This window comes from Nuphar pumila, chromosome 5 (genome assembly GCF_984573655.1).
Source record: "Nuphar pumila chromosome 5, dmNupPumi1.hap1.1, whole genome shotgun sequence".
Classification (NCBI taxonomy): Eukaryota; Viridiplantae; Streptophyta; class Magnoliopsida; order Nymphaeales; family Nymphaeaceae; genus Nuphar; species Nuphar pumila.
The window spans coordinates 10,626,838-10,645,142 of NC_143253.1; the positions used below are offsets into that span (position 1 = coordinate 10,626,838).

An 18,305-nucleotide genomic window follows, 5' to 3' on the forward strand; every position below is an offset into this window, starting at 1 on the left:
TGAAAGGAGTTGAAAGAGAGTAAAAGTGAATAATTGTAACCTCCTAAATCCCAACCTAAATTTATATTTATGATTCCCTGCATTCCCTCTCATTCGTCAATTTTTTTGGAATAGTCCAGCTAAAATAAAGCCTTATTTGGAATCTAGTAGCTGAGATGAAATCATATGCGTTTATGCATTTGAAGAAGTACAGCTAAATCTATTATTTAGTGTAAATACAAAGGAGAAAGGGCCTCACTTTCCATCCTGAATGTATAAATGCCTATCCGAGCTACTAGATTCCAAATAAGTAGGGATGGCAATAGACCGGGGGCGGGGGCGGAGGGGGGGGGGGGGGGGGAAGGTCTATGGGGATGAGATGGGGCGGGGCGGGGAAAAATGTAAGCCCATCCCCAAACGGGGATGGATTTTAACCTTCGTCCCCACCTCCATCCCCGTTTCATATCCTTCATCCCCGATCCAAACGGGGCAAGGCGGGGCAGGGCCCCGCTTTCCCCAGTTCCACTGCCATCCCTACAAATAGGACCACCAAGGTAGTTTGATCAAGATTTTACCTCGGAAACACAAAATGCATAAATGCCCATCCCAACTACCAGATTTCAAACATGGCCTAAGAGTCTCCAACATCATCTCATCTCCTTCGACACCCTCGTCCCAAACACTAGGCAAGTGAGGAAGTTGGAGTTGTCAACTACATCCTTAACGAGGAGCAGTAGTTGAAAATGGGTCATCTCCACTCTCAACACTATTCTTATCTCTCAAATGGGTAGGGATAGCAATAGACTAGCGCGGCTGCGGGGACAAGGTCTCCACAAACTCCTATGCGGGTAGGTCGTTAAATTCCATCTGCACCTTCCAAACAGACCTTAAAAGAAAATTAAACTCGATCGGATATCCGATCCAAATCCGAACTGTTGCGTCTCTACGCAAACCCATCGCTTCAAAGGGGAGACCACAAAACCCGCGTTTGCCCACCGCGATCCCCACGATTTATTGTAGAGATGGTTTTTGATTAAAAGTTTCTGATTGCAGCGATGGGTGGAAGTACCGCTCTTCTTCTTCCACTCTCTTCTGTGACCCCCAAACTCCACCACCCATCTCTTCGTAGCACCATTCCCCACCACCCAACGCCCCTCTTCTCATTCAGAATCAATGGGAAGAGAAGGAACCGTCTCAGACTCAGAGCTTCTTCGCCGGGAACCGACGCACTGCCGGTGCCGTCGCTCGCGGATTTGGAGAGCTTGGATTCCGACGAGTTCCCGTCCATCCGAACCTTCGAGAACGACCTGGGCAGGCTCTCCGTGATCGGAGACGTCAGTCTGCAGCAAGCCCTGGCCGCGGCTGCGGCCGACGGCGGCCGCGCTGCCGACGAGCACATAACCGCCGGATTGCCGGTCATGGTCGTGGAAACGGTCTTTCCTGGGCACCCCGGTGAGCACAGCACGGTTGCTACAAGATTGGTGGGTTTTGCAGATTTTGATTGTTTCGTTGAGACCTCTTCTTTATTTATCAAAATCGGTTGCAAATCTTATTGTGGAACTGTTTCCATCTGCTTCTGGTTTCTCTGCGATTGGTTACATGTTGAAACTTCTTAGTTGATCATCCTCATACCATTGGGGATGTTGGCGTACGTCCACTTGTATAGAAAAGTGGGATAAGTGTTGGGGAGAAACCAAGAGTAGAGGAAGCAATTCCCCTCTATGGGAATCTCTTAGGAAATTCAACAAATACTTGGTAGGCACAGTGACATAAACCCAAATCCAACCCAACACTAAGTTGGGTTTTTGCGTCATGGAGGTTGATGCAATTACACCAACTTGTCGAGAACAGTGGGATAAATTGGGACATTTTATCATTAAGTGTGATACGATTTCCTCTGTTATCCCGCTTTTTTGGGTAAGTGGGTGGCATCCCAAACACCCACTAATTGGATGGTAGTGTAGTGACTTATTAGTTTTAGGTGCTAAGGATATCTTGTCATCAGTTTTTGCCAGCTAGGAAAGTTAAAGATAAAGTGAAGAAGCTGAGGAGTTCTCTCACTGCTGACATCTTATCCGGTTCTACTTCTAATACCATACTGGCCATGACCTTCAGGCAAGTGGTCATTCAGCGTTTGTGGAGTTTTGAGCTTGCATTATTCCAACCAGGAAAGGTGCGCGACATGAACAAGCTTGGCAATCCCAGAGAGGTGTTTAATTATCTGAATTGTCCATTTGACATTTTTGTTCAAAGTTCTGACTTGGAATCTATAGTTCATTAGGTTATGTATGATTTGCTCACATGTAATCTCAGCAGGTTCCGCTTTATTGTACTCTTAGCTCCTCGGATGAAATGGTTATGGCCGTGCTTGCTGAAACAATTTGTACATGTGCATTAGAAAACACTAAAAGCAATTTTCTTGGCAACAAATTGGGCATGTCCTCCAGTAATGCATTTCATTGGTTCAAAAAGAGCAGAAAGATCACCTCTATGGATTCATCAGTTTCTCTGTATCAGTTTTCTTATAATGAAATGGCGGACAATGCCAGGAAACTGGCAAAAGTATTCGAGTCAAATAAGCATAATTGTGTTCTCAAGGGAAGGAAGTCACAACATGCATGGTTAAATTTGCCAACATATTCAAGAATGGAAAAAAAGGATGGTCCTGAATTTAGCGCATGGGTTCAAGAGTATGTGCCAGCTTACAAGTTGCAGATCGATGCTAACAAATTTAAAAGTGTGAAGTTTGGTGGCTGGCAAAAATGTAGAGATAATAGGTGGGAAATTCTTTTAAGTCATTCTCAAATGGTACGTTATTGTCCATTTATTTCTTGCTGATATTACCTAGCAAGCGTAATTGATTTTTTTCCCAGCACGCATATACTTACATGTGACATGTAAAATTTTGTTCTAACTCTTGCATGAAGCATTGAGCTTGAGGGATTTTTGATGCAGGAGCAGGAGCGAGACACTACCGGTTTCATAGGGTCCATTCGAATCCATTTTCATTATTTGTTTTTTTTTTTTGTAATTATTTAGTTTGGATTTTAATTTAGGGTCTTGTTTTGGTTCTTATTTCATATTGGAAGGTCCATATTAGGATCAGGGTTTATAGGGTTGCTTTATTGGTTGCTATATATATTCATCGTAGAGAGGAGAAAAGGGCGATGAATGAATTACAAGATTTTTTAGTTATTTATCGTCTATTTTTGCATTATTTTCCATGAATTTATTGCTTAATTAGTTTGTAGCTGCACTAGGGTATCAATTTCTTGTGGGGTTCAGGAGCTATCCTCCTGATCACCGCATCACTTTCTGAGGTTCCATGGTATTTGAACATGAACTGCCAATGAGGCTACATATGATGTCGACCCTTAACTTATTTGCTCCACCAATGAAGTTTTCAATTCTTCCATTTTTATTAATCATGGTTATGGAGTCATTATGTTCACGAATGTTCTTCTATCACTTTGACTCTTAAAACGATTCGTTCTTCAACTTTCTATTTCTTACTCCATTGTTGTTTGGATTTCAAGAAAGTCCACTAATTGTGGCATTCACATGGGAGGCATTTTCCTACTGCAAATGGCGTGTTTACTCCACCAGACCAAAGTGGACTTTGATACTGTTCATGGGAACTAACGGTATTCGGTGTTGATCATTTGCTTGACTCACTTCATGTTTTAGAGTATGTAGGAATTTTAACTAAGCTTCATGTTTAATAGGAATAAATATGAACAGTTATTTGGACAGTGGTAAGAAAAAGAGCCTGGTTCTTGGAAATTGAGATCCTAGAGTAAATGACTTCCATTTTTTATGCTTTTCCTTGCATTCTGATAGTTTCTGTGCAAACTTTCCATCTCTAGCTTCTGTTCCAAATGCTCAAGATTCTTTCGTATGGTCTTCTTGTGATGTTTTGATTGACTATTTTTTTTTTTTAACAAAGATGGCATTTCTCATTATTTTGGAATCTTAAATATAATGTTTGCATGTCAGATGCAGTTTGATAAAAAAATGGATCAGAAGGAACTTTTTTAACTAAGCATTTGTGCCTTTGTTGGTTTAACTGAGAATATTGCACACTGATGTGAACTTTTTCCCCCTTTTTTCCAGGTAGAGTTGGCTGATATTCTAGATATGTATTATGAAGATTTATATACCATTCCGTTAAAAAATCTTCAGTATAAGATGGACACAATATCTTCTAACAACTTGAAGAGTAAGGTGCAGTCTTTGCTGAATGATTCATATACTTTTATCTTCCAACAGTCTCACTTATTGGGATGATTGAACAGTATGTCCCAAATAATTTGTTGCTGTTTTTTTAAACTGCAGAGGAATGTTTCTTTTTGGCAAATTCTGTCTGCCACAGTTGCTACTGGATTTGTTGTGGTTATCATCAGTGTTTTGGGAAAACTTTATTTCCGTGGCTCCTGGAAGTATGGGGAATCGTCTATTGAACCTTGTTCATTATCAGTACGAGATATTGACTCTTCTGAGCCTCAACCTTCGAACCATACAGATGTATGTATTCGGAGTGATTTCATCATACTCATTTTTTGTTGCTGCTAGTGTTGTTTGATGCCCCACTTTTGGCATTATTACCATATCTGCCATTTATACACGGGGGAAATGCTATTGAATATTGTGAGGGCAGTTGCATCTGACATTATTCGTTATTTTGTGAAGTTTTATTATGTGCAGTGGGCTGTTGAAGACTTGCTTTAGATATATCTGTTAAAATATATGTAATTCATATATATATATATATATATATTTATATATATATATAATACCCGATAGGGGTATTTCTGTCATTTCACAAGTACCCGATAGGGGTACTTGTTTTTCTTAGTTTATTTTTCTCTTTATTTTTTGTAAAATGTATTTTTTATTTTTTTGCTCACTCAAAAGAGGCCCCACCATGTAGTCGATGGGGCCTCCAACGGTCACATTAGTGACCGTTGGGGGCTCCCAACGACTACATGGGGAGCCCCCTAGGTGGCTCTCCTTTTAAGGCCTCTTGGCCCTCTCCCTCTCCTTCTCTTGTGTATAAATAGGGGTGGTCCCCTCTTGTATTTTTTACTCTTGAGATCTCTCTCTCTTTCAATAAGAGGCATTTATATTTTTATGTTGTGTTGCCTCTTGTGGGTTTGGGTATTAGCCCCTCTTTGTTTGTTCATTAGTAGATGTTGTAAGTGCTTAGTGCACTCTTTGCTTTTCCGCATATTTCATTACATGGTATCAGAGCCTTGTGTATGCTCTTCTTTTTAATATAGCTAGTAGTGTAGCTATATTTGTTTTTTGTTTCTCTCTCCTTGATATTCTCTTGTAAGTGGTTGTTATGGAATGAGAACAAAAGATTGATCTCTCCTTCAAGCTCAATGGTTCCAACTACATGATGTGGGCCGCCACCATGGAAAACAACCTCAAAGGGAAAAAGCTTTGGGGATACGTTATGGGCACCATTCCGGAACCACAACTCCAACTAACTAAGATGGAAGGCGATCAAGAAAAAGCTCTTGAAGGAGATGCCCGCTTAAAGGCCATTGAAGATCACCAATCTAAAATAGAAGATTGGGAGAGTAAGCATGCCAAGATTCTTGCTTGGTTCATGAATAATGTGGAGCTCAAGATTTGCGCCAACATTGCCAAATTTAGGATGGCAAATGAAGCATGGTTCTTCATGAAAGGTATGTTTACACAAAAAGACCTTGCTCGTCAATTCTTTCTTCAAGAAAAAATCCGGACTATCAAGCAAGGAGAAATGAGTGTTAGGGATTACTTTAGCACTCTTGGCCCTCTATGGGATGAACTATCCTTACTAGAACCAAAATGGGTTTCTAGTATAGATGTGGAATTAAGGAGAGAACAAATGGAAAAAGAACACTTTTTCCAATTTTTACATGGGCTTAGGCCCGAATATGAACAAGTTAGATCTTCCCTCCTACATAGATCAAAGCCTCTTCTCTTGGAAGATGCCATAGCCGAAATATGCCAAGAAGAAACCCGTCTTGGCATGATTAAAGGAGGAAATGATGTCTTGGCCGTATCCAAACCCGGCAACCATATGAAAACCTACAAACCTCCACATTTTGGAAGACAAAATAACTATAATGGCAACTATAGAAAAGCCATTTGCCATCATTGTCAAGAACCGGGTCATATAAGACCTAATTGTCCTAAGTTGAATGAAGCACCAAAAAATAAAGTTGCTTCCGTTGAAGAAGCTACTCAAAAGAAAGAGGAAGCAATCAAAGGAACGAACTCTTTTTCTCTTGCTCAACTATCGGAGGCACTACAAACTCTACTCAAGATTCCATCAACTTCGGGTGCCGCCGTAGCTTCCTCCTCTCCTCCAGGTATGTCGTCTTGGATCCTTGACTCTGGAGCTTCCTTTCATATGACCCCCCTTGAAAATGAGCTTTCCGATTTATGTAATAATTTTAAAAACTCCTATGTTTCAACTGCCGATGGTACATCTTTACAAGTTAAAAGTCTTGGAACCTTAAACTTTTCAAAAGACTTCTTTGTGCCAAACGTGAGAGTTGTACCTCAACTTAATTTAAATCTCCTCTCTGTTGCTCAAATATGCGATCATGGATGTAAAATCTCCTTCTCAACTAAGGATTGCTCTATACAGGATCTCCGGTCCGGGAAGCTGATTGGGCAAGGCCATAGAAGGGGAGATCTCTATTACATGAGCAACTTGAAACTCCCCATTAACTCTTTTTGTAACCATGTCCAAGATAAAAATATTGATATTTGGCATCAAAGACTTGGACATCCAAGTTTCTCAAAAATGTACTCCTTTCCATTTGGAAAGAAATTTTGTAATGAGAAACATTTTGTTTGCAAGAATTGTATTTTTGGCAAAATGAAATCTACTCCTTTTCCAAACCGGACTTTTGTATCCAAAAGACCTTTTGAGTTAGTCCATTCGGACGTTTGGGGTTCTTCCCCCGTCATGTCTAAAGGAGGGTACTCCTATTATGTCACTTTCATCGATGACTATGCTAGGTATGTATGGATCTACTTTCTCAATCTAAAATCCGAAGTCTTTGAGTTTTTTAAAAAATTTCATATGATAGTTAAAAATCAATTTTCAAGTAATATCTCTACTCTTAGATCCGATTCGGGTGGAGAATATTTATCAAATGAATTTCAAAACTATTTAGAAGTAAATGAGATTTGTCATCAAAGATCGTGTCCTAGGACTCCTCAACAAAACGGCTTGGCCGAAAGAAAGCATAGCCATATCATGGAAACCACTAGGACACTCCTTATTTTCAAAGAAATTCCAAAGAATTTTTGGGCCGAAGCGGCCTTAACCTCAACTTATTTAATAAATAGAATGATATCTTCATCCTTACAAAATACATCTCCATACGAAAAACTATTTGAAAGAACACCTGACTTCAATAGATTAAGAGTTTTTGGATGTAAATGTTTTGTCCTTACTCATAAACGGGACAAATTATCTCCTAAAGCTATTGAATGCGTTTTCTTGGGTTATGGAGAAAATCAAAAGGGTTTTAGATGTTTTGACTTGAAAAATAACAAACTCTATGTATCCAAAGATGTAACATTTTTGGAAAATGAAAATGGTTTTGTGAAAACTAAAGATATTGACGAAAGTGAATATACTTTTTTATTTGATCTTCTATCTCAAGAAGATGAGACTCCTCAAGAAGAGGAAATCTCTAATGAGTCTTTGAATGACCTAGAGGAAATCCCTCTTGATAATGTTGTAGATGAGAATAATAGACCAATCCAAACATATGTTAGGCGTGGTCAACAAACTCAGATAAGTGCCTTAGAAAAATACTCTCAAGGATCCGACATTGAAGAAACATCTTTAAGGAGATCCAGTCGGATCTCCAATCCTCCAAATAGGTTTGTTTCCTATGAGTCCCTAACTCCTAGATATAGAGCATGTCTAATTGCATTACATTCATTTCATGAACCTTCACACTATAATGAGGCCAAAAATATTCCCCAATGGGTTGAAGCCATGAACTTAGAGCTTAGTGCCCTTGAAAAAGCAAAAACTTGGGAAATAACTTTGTTACCCACTGGAAAGAAATCAATAGGATGTAGATGGGTCTTCAAAATTAAAACCAAGAGTGATGGTTCATTAGAACGTTATAAAGCACGATTAGTAGCTAAAAGATATGCTCAGGAATATGGTATAGATTATGAAGAAACCTTCGCACCTGTTGCTAGAATGACTAGTGTTAGGACTCTTATTGCTATTGCGTCTGTAAAGAAATGGCCTATCTATCAACTTGATGTTAAGAATGCATTTCTAAATGGCGAATTAAATGAAGAAGTTTACATGGATCCCCCACCAGGAGTATGTATTGGTAAAAATAAAATTCTTAAACTTAAAAAGGCATTATATGGTTTAAAACAAGCTCCAAAGGCTTGGCATGATAGATTTAGTAATGTAATGACAAGTTTAAATTTTCGTTCATGTTATACTGACACTGCTTTGTTTGTGAAAAGTGCAGGGTCTTCTGTAGTTATTTTACTACTTTATGTTGATGATATGATCATCACAGGAAGTGATGAGCAAGGCATTAATGATATTAAAAAGGTTTTGAAAGAAAATTTTGATATGTCTGACCTTGGTTTCTTAAGATATTTTTTAGGAATTGAAGTGGCGTACTCTCCTCGAGGGTACATTCTCTCTCAGATGAAACTTGCTGCTGACATCTGTTCCAAATCGGGTATCTCTGATGACAAGAAGACAAAAACCCCAGAAGTCATCAATGCAAAATTAAGGTTGGAAGATGGAACACCTCTCGAGGATCCTACTCCCTACCGGCAACTTGTTGGGTCTCTAACCTACCTATCCATCACACGGCCAGACATTGCTCATGCCGTTCACTCTGTCAGTCAGTTTCAACATGCACCTACAACCGTGCACATGAGTGCAGTCTTAAGGATTGTCAGATATATCAAAAATACCATAACTAAGGGAGTTTTTCTTTCTTCTGCCTCGTCACTTGATTTAATTGCTTACACTGATGCAGATTGGGGAGGAAATCCCAATGACCGTGTCTCAACTACCGGTTTTTGTGTTTTCTTAGGTGACTATGATTTCGTGGAGATGCAAGAAGCAACACAAAGTATCATTGTCCTCGACGGAAGCAGAATATCGTGCTATGGCCACTACAACCATGGAACTTGTGTGGCTAAGAAGCCTCCTCAGTGATATGGGCATTGTCATCTCTACTCCTTCGAAGATGTGTTGTGACAACAAAAGCGCAATCTATATTGCAAGCAATCACACCTTCCATGAGCGTACTAAACATATTGAGATGGACTGCCATTACGTTCGGGATGAATACCTAAGAGGATCTATAGCACTACCTTACGTCACATCAGAGTACCAGTTGGCAGACTTCTTCACTAAGGCTCTTGCGGCTCCTCGGTTTTTGTTTCTCCTTAACAAGCTTTCGGTTATATCCCCGTAAAGCTTGAGGGAGGGTGTTAAAATATATGTAATTCATATATATATATATATATATATATAATACCCGATAGGGATATTTCTGTCATTTCACAAGTACCCGATAGGGGTACTTGTTTTTCTTAGTTTATTTTTCTCTTTATTTTTTGTAAAATGTATTTTTTATTTTTTGTTTTTTTGCTCACTCAAAAGGAGCCCCACCATGTAGTCGATGGGGCCTCCAACGGTCACATTAGTGACCGTTGGGGGCTCCCAACGACTACATGGGGAGCCCCCTAGGTGTCTCTCCTTTTAAGGCCTCTTGGCCCTCTCCCTCTCCTTCTCTTGTGTATAAATAGGGGTGCTCCCCTCTTGTATTTTTTACTCTTGAGAGCTCTCTCTCTTTCAATAAGAGGCATTTATATTTTTATGTTGTGTTGCCTCTTGTGGGTTTGGGTATTAGCCCCTCTTTGTTTGTTCATTAGTAGATGTTGTAAGTGCTTAGTGCACTCTTTGCTTTTCCGCATATTTCATTACAATATCTCAAAGTTCAAGTGATTCCAACTTGCTTTTCAGGACTTTTAAGAGAAAATTACTGTTAGCCTAAAATTTTAAAGTTTAGCCTCTTTGTTGGATCTCTATTTACTGCATATTCACTAAATCTTCTGTTGTATCTCTATTTGCCAACGGGGACCTCTTTTTTGTTAAATGCTAGGTCTAGTATCAGTGGTCATGAAAGAAACTGATCTTTTTCCCTTTTCTTTTTCCTTGTAGCCTATGTTTCCATCAAGTATAGAACTTTCTCCCATGGAGCTGGAAACTTTATGTGTCTCAGTCATGGAAAGGATTAGTGATGGTCTTGGCTGGTCTGACAGCATAGAATTTAATGCTGATGTTGGTGCATGGACTGGGGAAATTCCACCATACTTGGGTGCATTGAACACCACAGAGGTTGTTCAGGAGGGTGTTGCTCCAAATGATGGGTCAGGTGACAACTATACCGATTCTACTGTTGATTCGACAGATCCACATGTTTCTGAGAGCAGGTCATCTCCTGACAAAGTGAATGAAATAAAGCAAGCTCCAACTGCACAAGATATTGCAAGCTACGAGGTAATTCGTTTGTGTTATGATTTTCCCCCTGCTATCATATTTTCAACTCTCATGATGCAGATAGAAGGTAACAGATTTTGAGTGGTTGCTTTCATTTGACTGATGGTTTCTTGCCATTTGAATTAGATGAAACTAATCTTAACATTCAAAGAGAATCCAACTCATGGAACATACTGAATAATGTAAACCTAGTCTGCTATCTTCACTCCTACACTTGTAACATAAACTGAATAAGCATCAAATTACATGGTATTTTACTTGCATCCTCATGCTGTTGATGTGCTCAAAATGCTTTGTCATATATTGTGATACTAAACAGCAAGCATTATGAGCACAATATTAGCAGCTAGTGAGTTTAACATTTTACCTCCATGATAAGTTGAATATGTTTTGTAACAAGTCATAAATATGAGTTCTTCGTTTGTCTAACTTATTGTTTCCTCAAAGGTTTTTATTAAAAAAGGCCCCAATGTTGTGGTGTCTGACACGAGCAAACTTCAAAGTTCAGTTCCTCTTTCTAAGCAGGCATCTGATATCTGGATATACTGCATATGCCTTGAGTTGGAAGCTCTCAACTCCTTCAATTGTTAAATGCTACCTCTAGGGTAGGATTTATGGATTCCAATTTTGGATGCAAAGACAAAGGTGTAAATGCCTCAACTGCATCCTCAGTTCATTATATGTCTTCTCAATTCCTTTGTCCCAAACAATTAGTGACAGAGTAGTTTGACTGAATTTCAACCAATTCCTCAATTCTTACCCCAATTACCATCCACCTGACTGAGCCTTATTGACGTTTTGGTGTGCTCATCAATGCTTAATTTTTCTTTTTTGGTTATACAGCTTCTGTTATCGAGGGATGGGAAGGTTATGGGTCTTCAGCCTACAAGCCGTGTGGCAGTCAACCATTGGGCAAGAAATCCATTAGCCAGTGCTATGTACAAGGGAAGAAAACTTTCCCCTGGTAAGCATACTTGGAGACCTGTCTTGTGCTGCATTTCATGGTTGTCTATTGTTAAGTGATTTGATGTTGTCTGAGAACAGGTCTTTTTGAACCACGCCTCAAGATTCAACATCCAGACAGCGCCATCCTGATGGAGCTGTTAATATCGGTTAGCTCTGCTTCACATTTTGCATTAGTGAAGCCTCTTTGCATGGTGAGGCGGTCATGACGAATTTCTGTTCATGTCAAGAACATGGGATTTATGACGGAAAATCATCTTTGCATTTATACTGTTGCAGAAATTTTCAAGTTCTTGTACACTATAGGTTTTAAGCAGTTGTATATTACCATGTATGAACATGCTACAGGTTTCGTGCATACTGATCTCTCTCAGACAATGTACTTGACACCAACATTCTTGAAGCTCAATGTTTTTACTGATTTGTTTGTATAGAAACTCACAGAGGAAATGTAGAGTCTAGTGTACCCAGTTGATACTGATGTCTGAAGAAGCTATTCTGGTTACAGAAAATATCAATCCCTGGACTTATTTCTTTTGTTGTATAACTATTGTCTTTGATAGAGAAGGGCTGTCTTGCTAATAGTAACTAATTTATCGGGCACATTTGCAAGTGGGAAAGTAGACCTCTGCCCCCGGGAAAGTGGTTGAGATTTTATTCCTCAAGACCAAGAATATCGAGAAATTTCACGTGTATTTTTTCACCTGTGAAAGTTGCATACTTTTTCAGTGATTTTGCTCTGGGAAAATGCATCACATGTTTGCAATGTTCAAAGAATGATTTCACTTGAAGCCCAACCTGGTGGAGGTCTTATTGGGCTGACTTCGGGGGTTGGTGGGTTAGTGGGAACTCGAGTAGCAAATGTTCCTGGTATGATACACTCTAACACCACCATATTTATCTTTGCTTGGACCAGCCTGTTTACGAGCACCAAGTTAGGCCCAAGACTTCTTAACTTTTGGGCTCAAACCCTGCTCACCTCAGGTCCGGCATCTGACTACCCATCAAGCACCCGACTCCAACCATGTTCCTATCACAAGGGAAAGATCTATTGACCTTAGCCTCCATCCACTATCAACTTAAAATCAACAACGAGAATGATCAATAATTTCATGTTGTAAAATCTATTATAGTTGGCTCACAAGGGATCCACACACTTGGCAAGGTGAGTCAGTTTAAGGCGTTCAAACTTCAAACTGAAGGATGTTGAGAGTTTGATACCTAATGTGTGAATCCCTTGCCACGAAGCCGACTTTGATCTGTCACTGAGGCCATCGTCGAATTGGGAGAGGCATTGCGTGTCATACTTAAACTTCTAGCTCCTGGTAAAGAGATGGGTTGTTGTGATGAGCCAGGAACAACTCTCTCTCTCTCTCTATATATATATATATACATATATATATATATAGGTATTATCCACCACAGACACAATGATGTTCTCAATCGTTATATAAGGGAGTTGTTGCCCTTGTGTGTGTATTTTTTAATTTGCTAATTGAGACGTCTCCTTTGCTCTCTGGACAATTAATTCCATATAATCCAGTGGATGTCATCGATGCATGAGTCTACTCTCATTATGGTGATAGGTCGGTGGGCATTCCAGTGTTGTTAAAAGTGGGCCTTAGGCACAAAAGGTGCGCCTTGCCTTGAGGCAAGGTCCTGTGCCCCTCAAGGTATGAGTTAAAGGTGGGCGTGAGGAAGAAGAGTTTCATGTTAATCTCTCATATTTTTTAGTATTTATTTTAGATTTTTTAATATTTGTTTTAAATTTTTTATTGCTTGGTGCTTTATCAATAAAGTATTTTTTTATTTATATTTTTAGATATATTTTTATATATTTTTTAAGCTTAAAAAAAATTGAGGCTTACACTTTACAATCAGTTTCTCAGTTACTTTTATATGTTATAAGTTTTCAAAAAAAAAATTGAGGCTTATACTTTAGGCCTCTCTTCAGTTTTTGGTAGAGCGCCTTGCTACGCCTCCTCAAAGCTTTTAACAACATTGAGTCATTCATTCAATTGCATGGAGAATTAGAGAGAGATATCTTAAAAGTGTTTGGAGAATAAAAGGACAAGGCTAAGAATAAGCAATGACACTTAAAAAAGAATTTGATTAGGTTATATGACCTTTTCTTTTCAGAAAATGATTGTACTGTACATGTAATTTGATGCATTTTCTTAAAAATCAAAACCGAAAACCACTATAAGGTTTTCATTTTTGAGTTCCAAAATTATAATAGAAACATGATCAACACTCTCTAGGGTTGAGAATTTTTTGTTTGTGTTATGTTGTTTTTTGGTTACATGCACTAAAAATTTAGAAAACAGAAAAAGAGAAAATTTGAGACTTTAGCTTTATATTGCCATCAAGATGGCCTTGATCTGATGAACGGTTGACAAAAAATATCATCGACAAGATAAATTGCTTTTTCTAAACATGCAAACAATTAACACATGGGAGGGTAAAATAATCAACATAAAATATAGATGAAGTTGAGAAAATTCGCATAAAATATAAGCAAACTTAAGAAAGTAAGAAAGTTTGTATAAAATATAGGCAGACTTCCTCATTTTGTTTTAAGTGATATGACAACAAAAAAAAATTATATTATAAGATCACCACTGTATAAACAATGGGGGCCGCCAAAACGTACTGATGTCTTAATTATACAAAGATAGAGGCTAGTAAGAGCCAGGTTCAGGTGCCATCACATGGCACACTTAAGGAAACACTCAAAGTGTGCCATGTTTTGGGATGGGTGGATGCCATTGCATGAATATGATTCTCCTCAAAAGGGCAAAAGTCTCGGATCAAATTGACCTGTTTACTATATGACACTTGATGATTTTTTTGCTATTATTAGATTACTATTTTTTAAAGAAACTCTGTGAACTTTTATTGTGCCTTTTTTTCTTCCCCTTTCTTGTGCTTACTTCATTGACGTTAACTCATCAAGGGAATCATATATAAATATGAACATAGAGGTATTATATAAATGTATATCAGTACTTAGACCGGCCTGGGTCGCCCGTGTGGCAGCGGGACTGGGGAGACTATGCTGACCCCTTCCTCCCAGGTTCGATTCCCACCAGCTGTGCGGGGGCCTTTAACTGGTGGGCTCCACAACGGCTTGGGTGTCCGTGACACTACCCAGGGTTTACCTCATGGAGGGGCAGGCCCATATTAAGTGATTTGGTAACAAAAGAAGGTATTTGATAGCTAACGGATTCATGAGGTCCAGTTAATATATGAAGCGGGGCATGGTTTATAAAGTTTCATAACAATTTCAGGTCCAACCCAAGTTCTGATTAAGATCTGCAAATTTTTAATGTAAAATGTAATCAACGTACAATATATTATTTTATCAAGGTATGGTTTTGCCTGTAGAAGGTTCGGTTGGACCTGGATCCTGATGTGGTACCAGCAGTCAAGCACCTCTTAGCTGGATCTATTAGGTGTAAGAAGGTAGGTAGCTACACACACGCGCCCGCCCGTCGTGCCGTGTCGTGCCGAGCCGGTTCGGGTTCGGGTAATTGGCCCTTTGGGGCCATATCCAAACAAGACAAAGTACCTTTTTACCCAAAGTTTCTTTGAATATTTGGATTCTGTAACGGGTCACACCTCCTCGGAGTCTGTGCCCGTTATGACTCTTCAGATTCCGTAACGGATCTCGATCTTTCGAAGACTGTTAATGGGTCACGTCCCCTCGGATTCCATAACGGGCTCATTCCATGTTTCATAACCATTCGTGGGTTATAAAAGCGTGGTCAGGGCTGAGGTTATGGATATGCTGAGAGACAAACACTCTGGTTTCTGAAGCTCTGCGAGTTTTCTCTTTTCCCTGTTACTCTTTTTCTCTCCTGAGTTATCCCGAAAGGGGTTGTTCTGCAACGTTGGTTCGAAGAAGTTATTTTCGAAAGACGACCCGTCGGAGTGCACCGTTCAGTTCGTCGTGGCTATTGTATCATTGGGGAATGACGCCGGACCCTGATTTGCACTGTATGTGGGGGCGAATCTTCTCTAAGGGGAGTACTTCCGTACGCCTTAGCCTGTTACACAGTATTAACATGCTTCTCTTATGTTTATTGTGTTCTATGTATATGTTTGTTCATATGTTGTTGTCTGAATTTTGGTTTTATGCGGAACCTGTCATGCTTGCTCCTTGTTATTGTTTCGGTCATCTGATAATCAATGTAATCACACTGTTATATTTCCTGATTTATATCGTGTTTTATATCATGATGGCGATTGTGAAACTGTGTGATCTGAAATATGATCCAACAAGATCCTGGTCTGGACCCACCAAATTTTGACAGTGTTCCATCCATTGACACCCCTAGTGAAAACATGTAGGTTCAATCAGGTCTGTTATTTCTGATCTGCATTTGGATCAGTTTGAATCCAATGCATCGATATCTTTCCCACGTGAAACCCTTGTCTCAAGCCATCTTTTCCTTTGACCCCATATGGTAATGGAACAATACAATTTGGATCTGGATTCAATTTTGTTTCACTGGACATAAGACCCAACTCGACTTTTAGATTCAAAACATACTGAACATAAAAGCCCATCCAAGATCTAGATCAACCATAAATTGCTCCCATAATCCCGTTGGCCAGTAGTGGCATTTATAGGGATGCCAAATAATCAGATTTTATCCTATATCTGCCAAATTTGATTCCGTTTAGTTGCATTCGGTAAGCCAATAATTGGATGCAGATACGGTTTTGATATTTGCTAATGAACCAGACAAATATACCAATTTAATGGATAATTTAATCGGTTTACATGTAAAAAAGCAGATCTAGTATGAGCTTTCATCATTAAAATCCAAATCCAAATTCAAATTCAAATCCGTTCAAGCCACATCTGATTAATCAGATATAATATTGTCTACATCTGATCCAAATCCAATCCGTTTACGTCCCTAGGTGTAGGGGTGAAAACAGGTCGGATTTGCATGGCATCCTGTCAAATCCGATTCTGAATCTAAAATGCAAACAATGTATCTAATTCTGGTTTCATATCTGAATCAGACATGGGGAGGTCAGATTGAATCCCAATCCGAAATACATGTGGTAATGCTGAATCCCAAAAATATAGAACAAAACAAGCTATTTACAAGTAAAAAATGCATTCGGGTCAGATTTTAGTTTGGATCAACTCCAAAGCCAACTTAAAATGCTCATCTGAATCTGAAAGTGATTTGATTGAACAAATCCAAATCTATATTCAGATTTTACTTAAAAGATTCATATAAAAACAAAATGCTAGACTTGAATATGTTGTCCAACCATATTCTATTCGTTTGCAGCTAGAGATGGCAGTAGACCGGGGGAAACGGGTCCCTACCTTGCCTTGCCCTGTTTGGATCAAGGATGAAGGACATGAAATGGGGAATGAATTAAGGATGGAGGTTAAAATCAAAACCCGTGCAGAGATGGACTTACTCTTGCCTCCACCCAGCCTTTGTTAATAAAATTACTATTATATCCTTATACATATTATAAAATCATGTATATATTCTTAACCATAAAATAAAAGTCCTTTTCGAATCTCTCTTCTTTTCTTCCTCTAAAGGCGGTAGGTGTCAGCAGAAGAATGATCGAAAAAAGGAGCCCCACCCCGCCTAACTCCGTTTGAACCGAGAATGGAAGACATAAAACAGGCATGGATATTAAAATCAAAATCCGTGAGGGGGTGGAGGTGAAGATAAAGGGCAAAATTTTGAGATGGGGCAGAGGAGGTGGAGACCTTGTCCCCCGCCCCTGTCCATTGCCTTATCGATTTGCAGCTCCACTAGGCATTTATTAACAACAATGGCAAGTCAACCAATAGGGGCTGGCCCTTGTTTGGTAGGAGCAGTTAATATAAGTCACCTTTTGTTTGGACGTTGCATGTTCAAAACACAATGGTACTACACTGCATATCTGGTGGGTAGGGGTGGCAAAACCTGACACGACCCACCAACTCGCCTCTTAGGCGGGTTCGGGTTGGGCTTAAGCCAACCCGTTTAATAAACAGGTCAACCCGCCTAACCCGTTTATTAAACGGGTCGGGTTCGGGGTATGCCAACCCGCCAACCCGGCTGACCCGTTTAATAAACGGGTTAGGCGGGCGGGTCAACCAGCCAACCCGCCAACCTGACCCGCCAACTCGTCAACCCGACCCGCCAACCCGTCGACCCGCCAACCTGACCCGTGAACCTGAGAACCCGTTTACCCGACCCAACCCATTTATTAAAGGGGTTCGCGGGTCGTGTCGGGTTACCTGTTTATTAAACGGGCCGGGTTCGTGTTTGCCACAGCAGACCCGTTTAATAAACGGGTCGGGTTTGGGTTGAGGTATGCTGACCCGCCAACCCGTCGGGTCGACCCGCCAACCCGACACCATTGCCACCCCTACTGGTGGGGGTTGCCTAACCCCAGTTTGCCTTAATAATTAAAAAAAAAAAACAATTGCAATAGCAAATCAAGAAGGGAAGCCCAAGAAGGGTTGGAGTAGTGGGGGTGGGGCCTTGGTTGCTAGACGGATAGTCAATGTTCAATTCCTATGAAAGTTATTCCTCTGTGCAAGTCAACACATAGCTTAGGGATCCTAGTTTCAGAGTTTTAAGCTGCCGATGACAATAGGTATGGCAGAGTGCGACTAGGTCTTATTGTTTTTTTCGGGTTATAAATAAAAAAAAAAGTCAAAAAGGAAAAGGGTGGCATCTGATTGGCAGCGCTTAAGAAGCCTCTTTGTCAACTCACGATTAAGGACATAAAAAAAACTGACAAGCCACAAACCGGG

At 39.8% G+C, this 18,305-nt stretch overlaps 1 protein-coding gene across 4 annotated transcripts; it reads left to right on the top strand.

The window, feature by feature from the left end:
- The first annotated feature begins 985 nt into the window (after positions 1 to 985).
- Positions 986 to 12,053, top strand: LOC149836755 (deneddylase). 4 transcript variants are annotated; one of them, XM_090005563.1, is made up of 8 exons: positions 986 to 1,460; positions 1,985 to 2,188; positions 2,293 to 2,787; positions 4,093 to 4,203; positions 4,315 to 4,503; positions 10,211 to 10,549; positions 11,393 to 11,513; positions 11,594 to 12,053. In XM_090005563.1, the coding sequence occupies exons 1-8, from the start codon at positions 1,035 to 1,037 to the stop codon at positions 11,719 to 11,721; spliced, it is 2,013 nt and encodes a 670-aa protein (XP_089861689.1). In that variant the 5' UTR covers positions 986 to 1,034; the 3' UTR covers positions 11,722 to 12,053. The 4 variants fall into 4 exon arrangements, with proteins under 4 accessions (XP_089861689.1, XP_089861690.1, XP_089861691.1 ...); XM_090005564.1 differs by having other exon boundaries at positions 2,296 to 2,787; XM_090005565.1 differs by having other exon boundaries at positions 1,985 to 2,152.
- The last annotated feature ends 6,252 nt before the right edge of the window (positions 12,054 to 18,305 follow it).